The sequence below is a fragment of the Monosiga brevicollis genome, genomic scaffold, assembly GCF_000002865.3.
Source record: "Monosiga brevicollis MX1 MONBRscaffold_4 genomic scaffold, whole genome shotgun sequence".
Classification (NCBI taxonomy): Eukaryota; class Choanoflagellata; order Craspedida; family Salpingoecidae; genus Monosiga; species Monosiga brevicollis.
Genome location: NW_001865041.1, coordinates 48,337 through 68,274, shown reverse-complemented (window position 1 = coordinate 68,274; position 19,938 = coordinate 48,337). Strand labels below are relative to the sequence as shown.

Here is a 19,938-nt window from a genome sequence, read left to right as displayed (position 1 = left end):
CTGGCGGGCACCATCCGCAGCTGAGCAAGGAATGGTGCGCAATTTGGTGAGGTTGAGAGTCGCAATCTACGCGCGCGGTGGCTGCAAATCGACAAGAGAGCACGCCAGCCTGACCTTTGCCAAAAGTGGGGAAAAGGAAGCAGCACCTCTTCTGCAAAGTTGATTTGGATACTCCGGTTTGTGATAGCTGTGGCGGTTGGATGGATCCCATTGGCACCGAGAGCCAGCCCCACTACTGCGCCCAGCAAGCCGATCCACAGGCAAGCGCCTCGTTCCAAACGACGGCTCGACATGATGTTGAAAAACAACAAAAACAAATTCAAAAAATTGAGAAATCAGTCAAAGGTTACGTAATAGTGTAGTAGAGCTTGAATCGTGTGGATGGCGGTTCAAGGCGTCAAAGGGGTTTCCGAATGATGTACATTGTGTGTGCGTGTGCGTGTGCGTGTATGTGTGTATGCATCCTTTGAGATGGTGGGATGGATGTGGCGTCAATTTGCTCGACGTCTACTGTCTGATTGTTAGGAGAATAATGACCATGACAAGAACAACAGGAAGGACAAAGTCAAGAGTGGTCATCGGGTGGCGGGTCTCAAAAAGGCATGGAGGCATAATAATTCTTCGATGTTGGCAGTTCTAGCGCAGGGTCAGGGCACGAGGGCTGGCCACGGATGGGCCAGTCTGAGCTTGCTGAGGTTGCCGTTGAAGTTTGTGTAAGGTCAAGGCTGGCTGGGCCTGGTTGACATTTTTTGGGCTCAAGGCGGTCCGCTGCTGGTTCTCGGCATGCTTGGTCCGGCGAACGGCCATCGGTTGGCTTGGGCTTGCATGTTTGTGGGAAGCACCTTCGAACGAATCGGCCAGGACAGTGATGCGTTCACTGTTTCGGCTTTCGACACTTGGGCTCATGGGCGTGGTTGGCGTTGACACCAAGCTGGGTAAACTGGCGGGGCCAAGATGCCAGGTTGTCGTTGGCAAAGCAGTCTGATGGTCTCGCGTGGTAGAGGCTGGCTTCTCACTCGCGGTAGGGTCGGATTGCGAGTTGTGCGCGTGGCGCGTGGGCTGTGGTCTGGCAAGGTCAGTGCGAGTCGCATCCAGGCGTGCGCTTGTGGGCTTGGTAGGAGACACAAAGTGCTCCACGGCGGATTGGGAAGAGGCCAAGAGCTCACTGCGGGCGCCAAAGGTGCCGTCAAATTCCATCTCTAGGCTATCATCAGCAAACTGTGGTTGAGCAGGGGCGCGTACAGGGGCGCGAGCCATGGTGTTGAAGGTAGCACCCAAAGGTGAGCCCAAGGTTGGTTTGTGAGCAACGGGGTCGGCAGCAGGGCGGATAGGGGTGCGGTCAATCATGCGCGAGGGAGATCTTGGGTCCAGGGGCTCCAAGAGGTCAGTTTGACCTGCGCAGCGGGGCACGGGTGCCGCCCGCAGACCCATGGGATGCTGTGCATGGACAAGGTCCAAGCTGCCGGGAACAGCTGGCAGGGGATGTCGAAGGCCTGAGCCCGTGGCGGGTTGACGCAGTGGTGTTCGGTTAAAGAGTCCATAGGGTGCTGGAGAGCGGGGGTCCAACAGGGGGCTGGTTGCCGAGGGACTCGACGGCATCGCTGCTTGTCGTCCTTTGCCTGAATGGCTGGTGTCTCGGCTGGTGGAGACACCCATGACGACGGGGTGTGTACGTGTGTGATCGTTGACCTTTTAAAAGGAAGAAGCTGTTCTCGCGGTCGGAACGCTTTGAGAAGCGCTGGTTGTCTGTTGTTGCAACGGTCGTAGCGGCGAGACCTCGAATCAACAAAGCACGCACGGCATGGGCTGTTTGCACCTCAGATTTGAAATTTGGCGCCGCACCAATACACACACACACACACACACACACACACACACACACACACACACACACACACACACACACACACACACACACACACACACACACACACACACACACACACACACACATCTCCACAACATGCGAAAACACAAAATTTTGGATTTTTAAAAAAAGTACTCTTTTATTTTGAATGAATTGGAAGACTTTGTCTGTCGTGAAGGTTGCGTGTGCATCATAAACCAATCCAAGGAGCAAAAAGCAACCTGGCGGCGGCGGCGGTGCGACTAACTGTAACATGTAAAATAGGAGAAAAAAAATTGATTCACTTATGCTATGATACATGGCGGGGGATGGAGCGGGAGTGCGGGCCGAGGCGCGTGTCGTGTGCCCATCTTTTAGCAGCACCCGCGCTTTGCCGAGGCTGAACTTGGCATGTCCGAGCCGAGCTGGATCGAGTTGGTCTGGGTCTCGCTTTTGCGCGAAGGCGTGATCCGTTTGGCTGCACGAGTTGGCCCAAACATGCGGTGAGATGTCCACTGGGTTCAACACTGTGAGCGCGGCCAGGTTGTCCCTAGGTCTTGCACCATGACGCACCCAGCTGGTCGAAGAGTTCGTGAACGTTGATGCCTTGAATCGCACTCGTCTCGAAGAAGATGGCGCCAACCGACTCGGCATATTTGCTGGCATCTTGGTAGGCGACCTGGCGCTGCTCGTCCAGGTCTGGCAGGCCGGCCATACAATCAAGGCATGAGCAGCCGCGAAAGATACGCGGCACCGAAGCCAAAGCTGGCCAAAGCGTACCTGCTTTGTTGCCGGCAATGGCTAGAGCTAGGCGCTGTCCCGGGTTGATGGCAGTCAGCTCGCTGACCCAGGAGCGCACATTTTGAAAGGTTGAGGCCTTGGTAATATCGTAGACGATGACGGCCGCCTCCGCATCACGATAATACATGGGGGCCAGGCCACGATACTAAGGGCAGATGAATGGGGGATGAATATTTGGAAAGGGCGGTGAGCCACACCAAGATATGACTGCTGTCCTCGTCCTCTGCCCAACGCGCGGGGGGTGGGGGGAGGTGGTGGTCACCTTTTCCTGTCCAGCTGTGTCCCAAATGGAAAGTTTCAGCTCGCGGTTGTCCAACGTTATCATTTTGGTGAGAAAGGATGCGCTGCACCAGCGCGGGCAGAGCAGGAGGTGGTGAGCTGTGTTCGAGTCCTGGGCTCGCAATGCCTTGCCCGAGTGGTGTGGGGTTTGGTTTGGTCGACTATTGGGGGCCATGCAACGCACCCAATCGTGGGCTCGAGACGAGGCGGGCAGCTTCCATAAACGTAAAGCTGGGCCAGGGATGACTTGCCGCACCCTGCAAATGAATGACGCGATGAGACAAGGAAAGAGGCCGAGCCAGGGCCGACGCTCAAGCCGCCAGCAAGCTCCCGAGTATCGGACACGTACCAGCATCCCCCAGCAAGCACAGCTTGACATTCTGAAAGGCCATGTTGCACGAATTTGCACACCACAGCCCAAAAGTACGTCGACTCGCCTCGACAGTTCACGGGCCAAGCGCGCGCTGCGTCGAAACTTTTTTTTGCGAACTTGGCAAAAATTGAGTGAAAAAGAGAGAAAAAGAGAACAAGAACGCCTCAACTCGTTCTGTGTGTGTGTGTGTGTGTGTGTGTATTTAAATGTCAGATAAAACGGGGATGCTACCAACCGTCATTCAGCTTTAGCCCTTTTCAAGGAAGAAAGGGCAGGATAACATGTGCGCGCTTGATATGTGATGTTGTAATGGGGATGGTGCCTTTTGTTTCCGCCCCCTTTTTTTTTGACTGTTGTTGCTACTGTTGTTGTTGTTGTCATCTCGTTTCTCTCTCTCTCTCTCTCTCTCTCTCTCTCTCTCTCTCTCTCTCTCTCTCTCTCTCTCTCTGTGCATATTCACACACACACACACACACTCTCTCTCTGTGCGCTCCTGCCCTTGAAGCGCTCCTGAGGCCTCTGCTGCTTCGCGCTCTGCTCCGCTTGGCATCTGCTGTGCGCTGCTTCGCTTGCCTCTGCTGTGCCGGTTCTCTCTTTTTTGCTCTGGGGGTCTGAACTTTTTTACTTTTTTTTTTTGGGGGGGGGGGGTTTCCTGGATTCGGAGCAGAGTGTTGTCGATTGCGCGCCGGGGTTCGAGTTGGTATTCCGTCTGCGCCCTGCCGTGCGAGGTGCGATCAGAATGATCGGATCGTTTCGTTCCAGCAACTCGTGTTCAAGACAGCCACGGCGATCAAAGCCCCGGCCTTTCCTTTGCCTTGGTGTCTGTCTCACACGTTTATCGCTCGATGTAGGGCTCTTGACTGGAATATAGGGGAAGCTTGTGCTCTGACAATCAACACTTGGTCCTCGCACAGACACTCGGCATCATGGGGTGCACGGGTAGCAAACAATCGTTTGTACGTGCCTACCAAGCGCTTGCACTCGCGTTGATTATCATGGCACGCTGGTGCTCAGATCATATCCATGTGCCTGCCGTATTCACATAGCCCCCCGAACGTCTCTTTCCCGTCACAATCCTGGATGAGAAAGAAGAGGTACTCTTCCATTGCTTACACTTTGGCCGGCCATCTGGCCAGCATGATAAAATTTGCCGCATCCATCTGGTACTGGTCCTCATTTGCTATTTGCACCGCGCGTAAAGCCCCAAGCCAAAGGAACCATGACTGTCACGACAGACGCCATGATGCTGCAACAGCACGGTTGGTTTGTTTCTGTGACGCGACCCAGCCTGCCTTCCTCTGCTCCACCAGGGCTTGCCCGAAGTGGTGTTCAGCACCGCTCACCATGCTGCGTCGGCGGAACGGTTGCTCTGGTCTAGGCCACTCGGACAAGGCCGTCTGGGAGCTGCGCTATCTGCGGCGCTTTGGCTACGATAAAAAGTATTTCTCTTTTGAAGCTGGTCGTCGCTGCACAGACGGACCGGGCATCTGGGCCGTTAGCACCCCAAAAGCCAAAGAGCTCTTTAGCATGGTTGATTTCTATGTGAACAAGGTCAAACAAACACCCATCCCAGATCAAACTCATACTACAGCTGCCGCAGCACCAGCCGAGGTTCGAACCAGCATCACCCTTTGCCCCAAGACTCAATCCGACATGCCATCATCCCACTTGTTCATCTGGTATCCGCCTTCCAACGCCTCTTTAGAATCCATACAAGGGCGTGGGCACTGCTGGCAGCGGCGAACCCAAGAAATTGGCTTACGCACAGCTTGATCTCTCCTCGAAAGCAGCTTTCAAGATCGCCAAAGGGTAAGCACAATGCTCATTCGTCATCCCTGCTTCCTCTGCCTTTGTCATGTGCTAATACTGCCTTGATGCACACTCCAGGAACGGTGCCGGCAAGGGAAAAGCCACCACTTCTTATGCTGAATTGGACTTTGAGCAGATGGACGCCATGGCCGACGGCAATCAAGGCGTGGCATTGTAGGGTCAAAATGGCTTCAGAGTACCGCCTTCCTTCTTCTCCCATCCTGGTGCCCAAACGCCAGGTCTCGGAGTATTCTTTTTAATAAAACCAATGCCTGCTAGCCAGCAAGTTCGGGTTCCAGCTCTCTCTGGATCCACCAGAGGATGTTTTGACTCATTTTGTAGTCTTCTACCCGGCTTTGATTCCGCGGTCAAAGCTTTCTTGTTCACTTGCTTGCCATGTTCCTACTTGCCTTCCTGTGTTGTGCCATTTTCTCATTCTTCTTTACCGTCTTCTCCAAGCTGTGCTCATTCAAACTGTCTTGTCGGGACGCCGCGCGCCAAATCCAAGACGTATTTGGAGATAACAGTTGGAGGTTAAACTGAATTTACTGTAAACTCTTACAACACCAACGACTCAGTTTGGCATTGCACTGGATCAGCAGAATCCTGCCAGCAGAGACCAGTAGCTTGAAGCTTGGTTTTTTTTTCCGCCTCTTGGTCGTCACACACTAAACTCAGCTGACAAGTCTGACAAGTCCATGTCCAAACTTCCCTGAGACGGGCTTTCAAGTGACGTGCTGGACCAGCCATCTTCGTCCTGCGGTAGAACCACCACATGCGTCACGCGATCGATTCCTCCTGGCGCACGGCTGGTGCGCAAGTCGAGCTGCATGGGGTATTCACCTGCGAGAGCAAGGCGAAGGCAAACAGCAGGAAAAAAGAGCGTTCCACCCATCACAATTGTCAGGCCATGAGAGCGTGCGATAGCCATTCTCAGTCCTTGCTCATGTTTCCAAGTCATGCTCAGTACCGATGAATGCCATGGAAAGAGAGAGAGAAATAAAAAAGAAAAGAAAAACAACAAAGAAGAAAGCATCAAAGAACCTTTTTGAAAAAGTTTGTGTGACGCCCAAAAAACAAAAACAAACACCCCCCCCCCCCCGAGAACGTGTTGGGCATACCGGAGGCTGCATAGACCACATCGACGTCGACGTCCATACAGAGACCACGCCATCGTTCCTCATAGCGCGCACTCAGACCGGGATCACTAGAGACTAGTGCACCGGCCTGCTGAATATGCCGCAATGCGCCGGCAACAACAAGGCGCACGTTAACCGTGTCTGACGTCTATGACCCCGTGCCATCCAAGTTCATGAGATTCAAGCGCTTGGTGCGAGCCAAATGGGTGCAACATATGGGTACGATGCAGAGTAGCACCAACGGATGCACAGGCTTGAAACATGACAATTGAATGCGCCCTTTGATTCGCTCAGCGTACAACTTACAGCACACCGCAGGAAGACTTCATGTAGCTGTGATGGCACTTCATCCAAGGAGCAAGCACGCAAGACAGCAGCCACGATGCCCGTAAACCTGTTCAGAGTTTGAGAAGGGACAGCATTGGGTTCCATGTTGGGTTATTTGAAGGTTCGGGTTGGGAAGAAATGGACAATCGTTTGTGTGGGCGCACCGGGCGCATCATTGGGACATGCCTGAGTGTATCCTCTGCCCCACTGTCCTCCTCTGGCGTGAAACGACTGGCCAAAGTCAAGAGGAATTGCTTCTGCAAAGCTGGGGCGTTGGCCAGACGACGTGCCAGGCTACCCACCTAATTGCGACCGAGAGCACGGATGGAAATTGAACACACGCGTAAAATGCACGGCATACCAGAATTCGCAGGATGACAAGACGTGTGATGAGCGCAGAACGTCAAGTGAGCTTACCGCTTCATAGGCTGTCTGACGGGTGCTGGCAAATGGATCGACACACAGTTCGAGTGCAATGTTGCACAAGACTGAATAAACTTCCTCCTCTTGAACAATGTAGCATCTATTGCCGGCAATGACGGACAACAGCAATGAGCACACTTTAAAGCATGGTGTGAGTAGACGTTGGCCACACGTACAGTTGAGCAATTTGTGCCGCCAAAGACTGGCGGAAGCGCCAAAAAGTACTTTCTTCGGTCTGCATTCACAAGGTAGCGTATGCACAAGGTAGTGTATGCAAGCAAAGGAAAAAAAACAAAACAAAAAACATAAAAGAATGAGTATCACCCTGTGGTTCATCATGATGGGTTGCAAGTGATGCAAGTAGGCCGTCCGTACATCTTTAAAGCTGAAGAGCAACGGCAAGTAGACGTGCCGAGCCGTCAACGGGATGAGGGCCAGAAACTCGGCCATATGTAAAAGCAGGCTGGCGCGAACTTCATCCCAATCTTTCCAAAAAGCGTCGAAACAGTGCAGAAGATCAGCCTGCGTCAGTTCGGGTCCGATTATTTGTGCAATCTTATGAATGGATGCTGCCATGTTGGCGCGCGTCTTCCACTAGCGAGGTAGATCAGGACATGGCAAGAAAGCATGACGCAGACATGTGAGACTCAAGGCGATACCATACGACCAGCCAACCGAGCCCCCAAGGGGCACGCACATCATCATCAGTGGCAAGTTTTTGGTAGGCAGCTCGTAGCTTCGGCCAACCACGAGCCCCCACGGCCCACACCACGCCAGGAAAGCTAAAAGGGTTAGCACAGTTTCAAAAGATTAGTGGTGCCGTGACTACATGAAATCCCCATGTCAAGACGACTGAGCCAGGTCGTCGGAAGATGCCGCCCGTTTCCAAAAGTGCCCTGCTACCCCAATTGTTTCGCACCCTGCCCTGCTCCTGCCTCACGTCTGCGTCACGCACAAATAGGCACACTGCCGAGTAATGTCATCGTCAATCTTCTCCACGGCATCAGGCTCGGTCATGTCCAAAAACAGCTGAACGAGTTCATCTGGCACCTAAAGAGGATAGTGGTCATGAATAAAACATTGCACAAACAATTGCCATGTGTCGAGTTGGCCAGGACTCAAAAAGGTACTTTTGGTGGAATGCAGCATACCTCGTCCGTGTTAATGGAGCTGCGTACGACGCAAGGTAAGGTTGCATACATGGGGAGACTGAGAACACCCGTGTGTACGATGGAGGGAGCCTGCATCAGTGGAGCTGGCGACTCAGATGGGGTCCCGGGCACCGAATCTTGGTCGGTTGTCGCCTGCGAACCGGCGATCTCGTCCAAGACACCGGTCTCACTGTCCCCGGAATTATCATTCCGGAAGACATTCTCTCCTCCGACTTGACCATCCTGTGTGCCCACAGGCGCAGTCGTCTTGGTATCAGCATCCTGCCGTGGCGCTTGACTACTGCTTAAAGACGAAACGGACATGCTCCCTAAAAGGTCGTTGAGCTCGGGAATGTCCACCTCTGGGATGGGGCTGCGCCAATACTCAACCGAACCGAACTCGCGCACCAGGCGCTGGTCTGTCTCATCTTCGCCAGCTGTAGTGGCAGTTGAGGATGCTGCGGGCGTATCCTCACCCCCGCTCCCATTGTCCATGGCCTCCCGCATGGCCCGCAAATATTCGGCTTGTTCCTCATCCACAATGAAAAATTCGCCTTCTGGTGGAGGAGGCACAAAGGCTGCCATCACGGAGCCCACGGCGCAATAGGCCGCCAACCGTACGAAGCGGTTGTTGTCGGAGGCGAGCGTACAGAGCATCTGTGTGATGGTTGTACGGCGCACTTCGGGGCGCACATGTTGAGCCAGCATGCCCAGCGCATCGGCACACGCCTGCGTGTGCAAAAGGGGCGGTGAGACAAAAAAAAACCGGGGCAGTGTAATGTGAGCAAGGAACAGGTTTGGCTTGCGTCGTTGTCCAGTGCATAAAGCGAAGACAGCGCACGAGCAGTCTGTCAATGAATATCACCTTTTGCACTCCCCAGATGTTGTCGCTAATAAGCTGTTCAAAGACTGGAAGAAGCGTACTCTCAAATTGGTCCGATGGTAGCACCTGGTTTTGCCCAGGCGTGAGCAATGAGTTTGTGTGGATAGCCGGGGCAAGCGCAAGCTTCTTGACCGGGGCGGGGCTTGGAAGAGGCATACTTACGGCAGCAAAGCAGGCGATGCAAGAGGGGCAACAGCCGCGAACGCGAAAGTAAGGTGTGGTGGCGTAATCCGTAATCAGCTCAATAGCACGAGCTGCACTTGCCGGGGTTTCGGCGATGAACCCAGCAGTATTGGCCAGTATCTGCATGAAACGATCAAGTGTGCAAAGGGTATGAGCGGCTGGCTAGGAGAACATGAGTCAGCAGCGGGTGGGCCAGCTTTGAGACACCACAAGCGTACGATTGATGCTTCACGTCGAATCTCATCTGACATCTGCCGAGACGAGAGCGCATCGATGGCATCCATAACTGTGCCGCATGTCCCAAGTCGGGTTGAGTGCAAGGTGCATGAACGACACGAATGGTCACGATGAGAGTGTGGGGCGAGACAACTGCAAAGGGGAAGCAGCTTTGTCAAGCGAGCCAGGGAGCGGCGACACACGTAGTTTTGTTTTGATGGGTCGAGGAATGTCTGGATGCTCCATGAGATTAGTCAGAGCTGCGTGAACTTGGGTTCTGGTCGTGTTGTCCGAGGTATCGATCACGGCTGCCAAAATAAGGTCACGATTGCGCTCAAGGAGCTTCAGCAGGGAATCACTGGGCAGGACATCGGTCAAAGCGCCAAGGTTCATCCACAGCTGGAAGCGAATCAGGCCGGCTGTCGAAGCACATCAAGAGCCGAGGCAGCGTGAGCCAAAAGCAACCAGGGCGAGCAAGACGGAGACAAGTACTATGTGTGCAAATGCTTGACCGAGCGCGTGCGCGTGCTGACCTTTGTCCTGTGCCAAGCGGCGCCAGGCCTCGAGCACCACGGCCTCGTCGGCCTCATTCTCGATGGCGCTTGCGGCACGGGGAAGGGTTTGTCGTACCGCTAGGGCCCTGCACGATGTCAGCATTAACCAGCCGAGGAAGCATGAAAAATTGGGACACAGCCCAGCGATTGGACGCATGCAGGCCCGGACACGCAAAGCACAGGCACATTTCTGAGACCCTCCCTACCTTGAGTCGAGGTCAAGGTTTTCATCTTCCAAAAGCAGTTGTAACTAAACGGTCAAAGACATGGCATGGGTTGAGTGGGAACAAAACTTGGATGGAGGAGGGCGCTGGGCTCCGGCTCGGCAATCTGGTACCGCACCTGGACGGCTGGGCGGTGAGCATTGGTGAGGAGGGCAAGCGCCTCATCCAAGGTGCCGTCCTCATCGGCGGTCATGGCCAGCGTTGGCGCTGGTCAGGCAGAGAGAGCTCAAAGGGCTTGGGTCTGTTCGAATGGCGTGTGTGTGTGTGTGTGTGTGCTGGGCTGTGGTAACTGCAAGCAAATTTCCACTGTGGGTCCGTCCAAGTGCAGCGGCGGGCTTTGGCGCTGTACGGATAATATCACCCCACCAACCAGCTGTCGTCAGCCTCGTATCGCGGGAAACAGGCAGGCAAAAGCAAAGCTACCACGCTGCTGCTAGCACAGCTGACGACGACGCCGACAATGATGATACGATGGGGCTACTCGGGCTACGCTACGAGGGCTGCTGGGGCTGGTGCGACTGATGGTGATCACACGGCAAAAAGGAAAAGAGGCAACTACACTAAAAACGAACAGTATAATACAACAGCAAGATGGCCATCACTTGCTGATGCTGATGATGAACGAGTTGTCAGCATTTACATCCGGATGACATTGTATTTTTAGCGCAAGTGTGTGTGTGTGTGTGTGTGTGTGTGTGTGTGTGTGTGTGTGTGTGTGTGTGTGTGTGTGTGTGTGTGTGTGTGTGTGTGTGTGTGTGTGTGTGTGTGTTATTTGTCTCAGCTCGTTTGTGCGTGCGGGTGCGTGCGTGGTGTGCGCTGTGAGCCACCAAACGGTCACCTGAGCATCTCGTGTCGTCAGCACCGATTCGACAGGTGCACAAAGACCGGGGCAAACGGGCCGTGAAGGAGGTTGGGTTGGAAAAGAGGTTTGGAGCAGAATGTCAACAACTGCTTGAGCTCTGTGGAGAAATCAAAGCCAATCACGAACGTCGAGACGCGTTGACGGCACCCTCCGCACCATCCCACGTTCGGCGCCCGCCCCTTGGTCACGTTTTTTTTTTTCTCGCCGCGCCTTCTCTGGCGGCCTTTTGTTTTCTCGTCTTGGGTTGGAGGTTGAGCATCCTGGCTTGGCGAAGACCATCAACGCACGCAGACATGGGAGGGGATGTTTTGACCAGCCTGCCGGTGAGTCGGATGGGAGGCAAGTCCATGGAGAATGAGGCGCATCATCGTGCACGCTCGCGGTCGCGAACCGACAGCTTCCAGCGCTGGCTTCGGCATCAACAACGCCAAATTGATCAGTCGGACACATCTCACGTCCTAGTCATGAATTTGCGGCAAGGACAACATGCCGCTGCTCATGCTCATCTTGAAGCTACATTAGGATCGCAGGAACTTTGCGACGTGCAACTCGATCCGACCTGGTCGTTTGGCTTTTTCACCGCCCGGGATGCAACTGCGGCGCAACGGCATTGTGACGTCCTCAACGGCTTGACCGACCAAGCCATGCATGCGGCCAAGCCTGCCTCTGCCGCAACTTCATCTGTTGAAGGCTCCGATTCCACTGTACCCCCCTCCTCTAGCCCAGAGTTCCCTCTACTCTTGCGCTGCCAGCGCTGTGCCGATGTCACACCCGGTCGAAACCCGCGCGTTTACAACCCGAATACGCCTCCGGTGCCCAGTATTGCCCTCAAGGGCCTAGCTGCGGACACAACGGCCGAGGATGTGCGGGCCATGCTGTCATCCACGGGCTTGCCCATGCCTGTCACCATTGAGTTTTTGCCCAGTGCCGCTGAGCGGTCTCTTGAGACAGCCTTTTTAACTTTTGCTGACGTCAATGAGGCCGACCGCGCTTGCCACATCCTCTCCGCCGTCATGTGTGATGACCGTATCTTGCGTGCCGAGTTTCGTCGCGGCGGCAATCGCCTCGCGGGGCAAGTCTACTGTCCCCCGGATGCGCTCTGCGAGCAGTTCTACAAGGACTTGAAACTCTTCAAATCGTCGCGCGAGCAACGTCGTGAATATCGCGATTTGCCCACCATGGTCCAAACCCAAGTGCATCTGATGGCGGAGGTCCTCGGCTTGCGTCACCAAGCGCAAGTTGAGGACGCTAACAAAGTCGTGGTTCTCTGGAAGGCAACTTCGCGTTCACCCGCGCCCTCGCCCAAGCCGAGTGGCCACCGAAGCACCGCCGCCAGTGTCTCCCCCTCGGCAGAGCAGGCCCACCAACGCCACTCGCTCGAGCCCATGGGCCGCCGCCGTAGCAACCCCACTAACATGGCAGCTGCAGCTCGCAGTGCAGCCAGCTCGCTCTCACGCGGCGAAGACTTTCGTCGTCGTGCCCAGTCGGCCCCGCATAGAGGCCGTGCTGCTCAGGCGGCACAAGCGGCTCGAGCTCGCTTGGGCGGGGTCCATCAGAATGCATCTGCACCTAGTGGACCAGATAGTAGTGGTGGATGGCGCCAACAGGGCTTGCTGTCCGCCTCGAGCAGCGGTGCTCCCTCCCGCTCCCGCTCGCCACACGCCATTACAATTCCTCCGCGAACAACCTCCGGCTAAAGGACGCATCTGGAGCTTCCACAAGCTCAATCCGGGTGCTCATTGATGAGTGGTGGATGTGTCTTGCCGTTGTCCCGTTGTGATGCGATGAAACATGCATGGATTTACCTCATTATCAGATACACCCTCAGCCTTCCTGACCTTTTAACTCTCAGATGTACAGTAAATAGTTGGTCCGACCCAAGTCAATCGGCATTGGCCTTTATTTTTTTGACCCATGCAGGCACAGACACGCTTGCTTCTTCCGCCATTTGCCATTCTCCCGAACATTTTTTCTTTACTTTGCCTTTTCAATCGATCAAAACAACCATGCATCATGATGACCTCAACGCCCTGTCATCTGGCGCCAGCTCTCGTACAGACGGTGTTTTTTTTTTTTTTTTCAACATCTGATCTAGAATTTTATTTTTACAATTCTCATACTTGAAGATACCACCTGGAAATTCAGCTGGGTTGCGTTTTCTTTTGGGCAATAGCCATCTCTACTGCACGCAGCTGGGCCATAATCTCTTCCTTTCGTCGACTGTCCATCTATGCGTAGATATGCAAACCAATAGCAGAGGGCAAGTGTCAGGCAAAAACTCTGAACGTCAAGGCAGACAAGGGGTTGCAACGGGAATGCACGAAGTAGCGAGAAAGTTTGAAAAGCCCCAGCGCACCGAGGGTTGAGCGTGGCGTGGCGGTGAAGCGCGACGACGGCCACGACCATCGTCATCGTCATCGCGATCCGAGTCGGCGTCACGGTCTGCGTCACGTTCGTCATCTTCCCATCGCCGGCTGCGTCTATGCCGTTCTGATGGTGACGCGCTGCCAGAGCGGCGCCCGCTGTCTCTGTGCTCCGCATCAGGTTCGTCGGCATCGCGTCGGCGTGATGGTGAACGCCGATTCCGTCGATCACGGTCCCAGTCGCGAGTCCGCTCAGGACTACGGCGTCGCTCATGCCGACTATAATTGCACGAAACAAAACAAAAGGTGTGTGTGTGTGTGTGTGTGGTGTGTGTGTGCAGGCGGGATGCGTCAGGGTCGCGAGCGGGCGTGGGGAAGTAGAGTCAGTTTTGCAAGCTAGCCCGTTGTTGAAGGTTGCTGTCACTGTATGCGATGAGAGACGCACCGGTCATCGCGGCCAGCCCAGTCTCGAGGCGGCAGGCCAGGGCCAGCCTGAGGGATCATTGGTCGCGGCGGTGGCAAGGGAGCCGGATGCTTGGAAATTTAAAAAAAAAAGATACAAAAAAAAATAAAAAATAAAAAAAAAGACATGGTGAGACAGGATAGTGATTGGTTCAGTAAGCTTGGGGCGATCTTCGAGTGGGTGGGCGTGCAAACACCAGGCGGCGTGGGTCATGCAACTTGACAAACTTCGGTGGGGCGACGATCAGCTGGGACAGCGGGAATGGGCGAGCCGGGAGGCGTGGGTGGGCCATTGAGCTCGGCCTGAGCAGTGCCGGGCAAAAGCAAAGATTGAGGGTGAATTGGGCCGGTTTAGACGACCAACGACACAGGCAGCTGAGCATGGCTAGAGCATGCTCTGGCCAGCCAGTCAAGAGTGTTGATGTCTCAGCCAACCTGCTTTGCATAAGCGCGGTCTTGGTACAAGGCATAGCTTTCCGAGAAGTTGAGCGCCTTTTGGGAGGTTTGCCGTGTGGATCAACATGTAAGACACATTTGGGAATGAGGTTCCTGCTGCCGTGTTAATTGAAGCCACAAAAGATTTGGATGCATCGCAGAACAAACCTCCGAGCTGTCATCACCCTCGTTTGCGGGCGGATCGGCAGAGGAGCTGGGTGCTGTGTTTTGTTCTAGCCAGTGCTGTACAAGCTCGGTGCGGCTGCTGCGGGCTTTGTTCCAGCTGGGAATCAGGTGTGACTGTCAAAAGGGGGAAAACGATTGTCCCATGATGAGCACGCAGGGTAGAGTCTCGGGCCATGTTCGCCGCACGACGCTTGTGCTAATAGGTCGCTTTCTGAAATTGGCGGGCAATGGAAAAAGCCGATGCAGGAAAGGTTGTCTCTACAACTGACCTCGTTGGCACCGACAATGGCTGATGAGCGGGGGCGGTACAGCTTAGCTCGCATCAATGTCGAGGGTCGCGAGTCTGCAAACCAGTCGGCAAGCGAGGTGAAGAGCACACATCAGTCACTATGATGCGAAAGAAGCAGGGGTGTATGCTCGTGTTGATCAGGAACAGGGGGCTGCGGCAAGATGAGTGGGAAGCCGGGTGAGAGACTAGAGCGCGCGCGCAGACCAGAGGCTGTTGGATGGGTGCTGGATGGTGTGGCCAAAACATGATCCTTGTCTTCTACGCGAGGGGTGGTGCGCGCGGGGGAGGAGGGGGAAGGATCAAAGCAGGGAATTAGTGTGGGGTCAAAGGGCTGGGCTGGTAGTTTGCTCGGATGATCCAGGGCCGTGTGCAGGTACATCGTACCACTGCGCTGTGGGGTCTGGGCGCTGCTCTCGCTCTCGAGCTGCGTCATGTCGAGCTGTCGGGGATGCACCAGCCCGCTCTCTTCTTCAGCAGGAGGCAGCGCGTGCGTGCACCGTTATAAAGCTGGACAGCCCTCGTCAGAAAGGTGATCATGGGAGGCTTTGGGACTTTGGGGGTTTCGTGCGTCCAGCTCGAGCTCGCGCGAGGAGCGAAGTGAGAGTTGTCGAGCGAGCTCAAGGGGGGCAAATGTCAGATGAAGTAAAGATGGGGTGTTGTGTTTGACTGTTGTTCTGTGCCGATTTTATACCAGTTGGTAGCAGTGTCAACGTCGCGTGTCTGGTTCAGTCTGGTTGGTGTCAGTGCCTTGGTTCGCCTGCTATGGGCGAGCTTGCTGGGGCCTCGGTGTCATGGCATTGCTTCCAGAGCTGACTTCTGGGTTGGCTTGATTGGTGTAGTCAACCTTGCATGTGAACAACACCTTCAGCACCGCCCAACGCCAACCCATCAACCCCAACACCAGAACAGAATTGATACCACCCCACACACAAGATCAAACATCACGTCACGTCAATCACGCGTTTCTTTCAAAGAAGGAGAACAAAAGAAAACAACTTTGATTTGATGCAACAACCTTGACCGTGTTAACCGTGTAGGGTCCAGACCGTTAAAAAGTAAGTGTGTGTGTGTGAAAGAGAGGGAGATTCTCTTTGTGTGTGTGTGTGTGTGTGTGTGTGTGTGTGTGTGTGTGTGTGTGTGTGTGTGTGTAGATGTGTGTGATGATGATGTGATGCATCTTTCGCTTTCTTTCTTCTCAGTAAACGCGCGTGCGCCCTTGACCGTTGTGTTGCCTTTGTCTCTTTTTTTGGTGTGGGTGTGTTGTGTGTGGTGTGTGCGTTTACTGATTGCTGCAGTGACCTCGCACGCGCTCTCGGGCGCGCTCTCGTGCAGTTGCTGTTTCGAGGTACTGCAGCGTAGCACGCACAGTCCCTCCCCTCTCTCAACCACTTGCGCTTGCGCAGGAGAGGAGGGGTGAACACCACAACAGGCAAGTCTGGCTGGCTAGGGACTCTTTGTACTGCAGCTCGCGCGCACTCCGCGCGAGCGACCCCTCTCGCAGCTGGCAGCCAAATGTGTGTGTGTGTGTGCGTGTGCGTGTGTGTCGAGGGGGAGCAACAAGGGGAGAATGGGGTGTTGGGTCTGGGAAGGCAAGGGCTGATCAAAAGCGAATCGGGTCTCGGCAAACAAAGCCACCCAGGCCCATCCAAGCTAGGGTTGCCTGCCTTGACCGATGCTCGTGCGATTTGGACTGCCATTTTTAAACCTTTGCCAGCCTCGCCCTTGCGCTCTTGGGGCTCGTCAGACCTGCTTCCCCCGTGTATTTTGACTCACGCAATCACTCTCCCCTTGCACCATCCCTCCACGTCTGGCTCTCCTTTGCTCCTCGTCTCGTCGCTCGACACAACCAATCATGCTTGGCGTTATGACAGGCAGTGGCGGCGGCCTGCTTCGCGCCACCAGCAACGATCGTTTCGTACTTCCTGTCCCAACGACGGACGCTTCGACTGCTGAAAGCACCCCTTTTGCACTGGCCAAAATGGCCTCCCGCCCTGCAGACAATCTCGGAGGCGCAGGGGCTACCGTTCAAGCGGAGGTCAGTCATCTTTCCAGCCAGTTGACAGAAATCGTCTAGCTGTGCGGTTGTTCGACGACACTCAGTGATAACTCTACCGTGATGATCACCTTGATGCGTAGGGCAAGCCCGCGCTCTTCACCGTTCATAGTCCATATCGCGAAGCAAATCCAGATCATGATGTAGGAGAGGGCTGGGATGACAGTGTCAAGGTGCGTGCCTCCTGATTGTCGCTTCTGGCGGAGTCGCAAGAAGCTCGTCAAGCAGACAATGATTGAAGCCCATGCAGCCGCATGGCCACCTGCACACCAAGCCGAACGGGGTCAGTGCCAGCCTGCAATGAGGAGCCACACTCATGTTCGCTTTGGGGTGTTGGCCGCCTTTCGTATGCGTCAGGTGTTTCCCCAGCCGATCGAGTTTGGCATGCCACCCAACGAGGTTCACCCAGATCACGTTGCATTTCGGAATCACGACCGCCTTGACGATGGTCGTCCTGACTGGCAACTCTCCTCGCAAGTTGAAGTGCGCGACCAGCATTTGATGGACACTGAGCCCCTTCCCCACCACCCCTCTGTTCTAAAGTAAGTGAAACACAACAAATCATGCCAACACTGGACCCGTTTGCTCGCATTCCTTCAGTCCTGGCAACTTGCTCCTCTCACAGCATTTTGCCTTCTTTCTGGTTTGGTCGTTGGTAGAATGCGAGAGGGGGGTGATGAAGGTCCCGGTTTTGACCACAGTACCGTACAATACGTATGTCTCCCAAGCCTTGCTTCCTTGCACACTTCCTTTTGCATGCCCTCACTCGTGTCTCCTCCCCCCCCCCCCCCCCCCCCCCCCCTCACACACACACACGCACACACACATGTGCCACTGGTCCACTTCGTATTTAGCGCGAGGACTTGCACGACACCCAGCCATCTGCTGGTCATCCAGACAATCACCGCTTTCGTCCTGACGGTCCTGTGGATGGCGAACTTTGGAATTCGGCCTCAAAACCAGCAGTGGTACGAACTTTCAGGAAATCCCTTGTCTGTGATATGCCGCAGCGCAGACTTGGTGAAGGTCATCCTTAAAACGCACTAGTGCTGACGAGACCAATCTTGTCCAGGCTGCACCCGTGTTAGATACAACGCCCTTGGGCAAGAACACGTCCCAGCACCAATTCCGCGATGAGACACACGATCGTTTTTTTGATCTTAGTGGGCGGATCGATCATGTGAGCTTCAATCGCCGCGGGCACATTGCCTCTTGCTTGTCTCTGTCCGTCTTTGTTTGCCATTTTAGTCTCACTTCCTTTGCCTTTCCTCCTCTCCGCCGAGTCAGATGAATGACAAGCACCTTTACGGCACCACGCCCTCCCAACACATCTCTGCCCACCGCTTTCGCGAGGAACCAAAGGATGTACACGTCGACTGGAACGCATCCGTCCACGTTGACGAGGTCTGATGTCCAATCACTGCTCTGCTGCGCTGTTCTTGCCGGTCATGCAGATCCTTGCTTTTTTACTGTTCTCACGCTGCACTGCTTGTTGCTCTTTCCAGCCCAAGCCCTTGTTCGATCTTGCCTTGCCGCAAAAGACGATTCGGGACATTGCACGCGATGACTTTCAGCCCGATATCCCATGGGATGTCTCTGTGCACCCTGACCCCGAGGTGTGCCCCAACGCATGGCAGCGCTCGTCTACCGATGGAGCCACATGACCCACCATATGCTCATATTGCTCACGCTGCCCGGTGTCTACTCAACAGCACACACCTTATGCCACCGAGCCCAATGTACATATTAGTCAGCATCGGTTCCGAAATGAGCAAGCTGTCGAGGTGGCCTGGGCCAACACCAGCGTCGTGCGTCCGGTGAGTTTGAGAGTTTAGGTGTGAATACATCACCATCGGTTGCCTTTCAGTCTGCCCTCATTGTCCTTCAATTTGCTTCATTATACCGCCACACGTCTGATAGGAGAGCGCGCCAGTCGATACTACGCCAAACATACACATCTCTCACCATAGCTATCGCGATGAGGCTAGCCCTGACATCCCGTGGGCTGGTTCAGCACACATTGAGTCGGTTCGTGATCCCGTTTAACATCGCCTGTGATGCTAAACGCTTGGAGTTTTGTGTCCTTTCCTTTGAAGTCGTCGTCACAACACCTTTTGTCCATGTATACAGGAGCGCCCAAACTTGGACACAACGCCCAACCGCCACATATCCCATCACAGCTTTCGGGATGAAGCCTCTCCTGATGTGGCCTGGCAGTCGAGTAATCGAATGGAAGAGGTGAGCAAACCCTCATGAAAACTTGCTTCAGCATCTGTGGCGACTTTGACATATTGCTCACATCTGTTGCTGCTTGGGTTCAGACTCCTATGCTGCTGGACACAGTCCCTAACAAGAACATTGCCCACCACTCGTTCCGCGACGAGGTCGAGCCTGACGTCATGTGGGACGGTAGTGGGCGCATCAACGCGGTAAGCGGGGCCATTGTAGACACCACCTCGGGCTGAATGTGGGCTGAATGTGGGTGTAGCACCTTGATCTCATCTGGGCACTTGCATTTTGTGTCCTGTAGGAGCGCACTGCTTATGACACCACGCCCAATGCCCACATTGCCCACCACTCGTTCCGCGACGAGGTCGAGCCTGACGTCATGTGGGACGGTAGCGGGCGCATCAACGCGGTAAGCGGGGCCATTGTAGACACTGAATGTAGGTGTAGCACCTTAATCTCATCTGGTCACTTGCATTTTGTGTCCTGTAGGAGCGCACTGCTTATGACACCACGCCCAATGCCCACATTGCCCACCACTCGTTCCGCGACGAGGTCGAGCCTGACGTCATGTGGGACGGTAGCGGGCGCATCAACGCGGTAAGCGTGGCCATTGTAGACACTGAATGTAGGTGTAGCACCTTAATCTCATCTGGTCACTTGCATTTTGTGTCCTGTAGGAGCGCACTGCTTATGACACCACGCCCAATGCCCACATTGCCCACCACTCGTTCCGCGACGAGGTCGAGCCTGACGTCATGTGGGACGGTAGTGGACGTGTCGTTGAGGTTGGTTTTTTTTTTTTTTTTTTTTTTTTTTTTTTTTTTTTTTTTTTTTTTTTTTTTTTTTTTTTC

At 54.5% G+C, this 19,938-nt stretch overlaps 6 protein-coding genes across 6 annotated transcripts in view; 3 read left to right on the top strand and 3 right to left on the bottom strand.

The window, feature by feature from the left end:
• Positions 1–232: 232 nt before the first annotated feature.
• On the bottom strand, positions 233–3,408 carry MONBRDRAFT_36068 (uncharacterized protein; the record flags this gene model as incomplete). Its single annotated transcript, XM_001743508.1, has 6 exons — positions 3,276–3,408; positions 3,111–3,183; positions 2,910–2,991; positions 2,627–2,792; positions 2,420–2,545; positions 233–285 (listed from the first exon to the last, which is right to left on the bottom strand). The coding sequence occupies exons 1-6, from the start codon at positions 3,316–3,318 to the stop codon at positions 233–235; spliced, it is 543 nt and encodes a 180-aa protein (XP_001743560.1). The 5' UTR covers positions 3,319–3,408.
• Positions 3,409–4,643: 1,235 nt separating this feature from the next.
• Positions 4,644–5,286, top strand: MONBRDRAFT_6126 (uncharacterized protein; the record flags this gene model as incomplete). The annotated part of the gene is made up of 3 exons (XM_001743764.1): positions 4,644–4,850; positions 5,005–5,108; positions 5,187–5,286. 3 exons carry the CDS (start codon positions 4,644–4,646, stop codon positions 5,284–5,286), a joined length of 411 nt encoding a protein of 136 aa, XP_001743816.1.
• Positions 5,287–6,868: 1,582 nt separating this feature from the next.
• MONBRDRAFT_15118 (uncharacterized protein) lies at positions 6,869–8,047 on the bottom strand (the record flags this gene model as incomplete). The annotated part of the gene is made up of 5 exons (XM_001743507.1): positions 6,869–7,097; positions 7,174–7,232; positions 7,373–7,591; positions 7,695–7,779; positions 7,953–8,047. Coding segments are annotated over 5 exons (687 nt in total), but the record flags the coding sequence as incomplete, so codon positions are not given.
• A 2,234-nt stretch (positions 8,048–10,281) lies between these two features.
• Positions 10,282–12,767, top strand: MONBRDRAFT_31388 (uncharacterized protein; the record flags this gene model as incomplete). The annotated part of the gene is made up of 5 exons (XM_001743763.1): positions 10,282–10,378; positions 10,428–10,520; positions 10,612–10,720; positions 10,873–11,006; positions 11,593–12,767. 5 exons carry the CDS (start codon positions 10,282–10,284, stop codon positions 12,765–12,767), a joined length of 1,608 nt encoding a protein of 535 aa, XP_001743815.1.
• Positions 12,768–13,163: 396 nt separating this feature from the next.
• MONBRDRAFT_31387 (uncharacterized protein) lies at positions 13,164–15,248 on the bottom strand. Its single transcript, XM_001743506.1, has 9 exons — positions 15,190–15,248; positions 15,010–15,063; positions 14,786–14,859; positions 14,499–14,630; positions 14,331–14,387; positions 14,124–14,198; positions 13,879–13,967; positions 13,427–13,712; positions 13,164–13,298 (listed from the first exon to the last, which is right to left on the bottom strand). The coding sequence occupies exons 1-9, from the start codon at positions 15,236–15,238 to the stop codon at positions 13,212–13,214; spliced, it is 903 nt and encodes a 300-aa protein (XP_001743558.1). The 5' UTR covers positions 15,239–15,248; the 3' UTR covers positions 13,164–13,211.
• Positions 15,249–16,783: 1,535 nt separating this feature from the next.
• The window catches only part of MONBRDRAFT_31386 (uncharacterized protein), a gene marked incomplete at both ends in the record, with an annotated part of 9,706 nt that continues 6,551 nt past the window's right edge, over positions 16,784–19,938 (top strand). The window contains 13 exons of the mRNA XM_001743762.1: positions 16,784–16,840; positions 16,942–17,031; positions 17,216–17,400; positions 17,518–17,572; positions 18,107–18,262; positions 18,364–18,474; positions 18,571–18,675; positions 18,779–18,886; positions 18,989–19,096; positions 19,180–19,287; positions 19,389–19,496; positions 19,577–19,684; positions 19,765–19,872. Of these exons, the coding sequence (XP_001743814.1) occupies positions 16,784–16,840; positions 16,942–17,031; positions 17,216–17,400; positions 17,518–17,572; positions 18,107–18,262; positions 18,364–18,474; positions 18,571–18,675; positions 18,779–18,886; positions 18,989–19,096; positions 19,180–19,287; positions 19,389–19,496; positions 19,577–19,684; positions 19,765–19,872 (1,407 nt within the window). The remainder of the gene's footprint in view (positions 16,841–16,941; positions 17,032–17,215; positions 17,401–17,517; positions 17,573–18,106; positions 18,263–18,363; positions 18,475–18,570; positions 18,676–18,778; positions 18,887–18,988; positions 19,097–19,179; positions 19,288–19,388; positions 19,497–19,576; positions 19,685–19,764; positions 19,873–19,938) is intronic.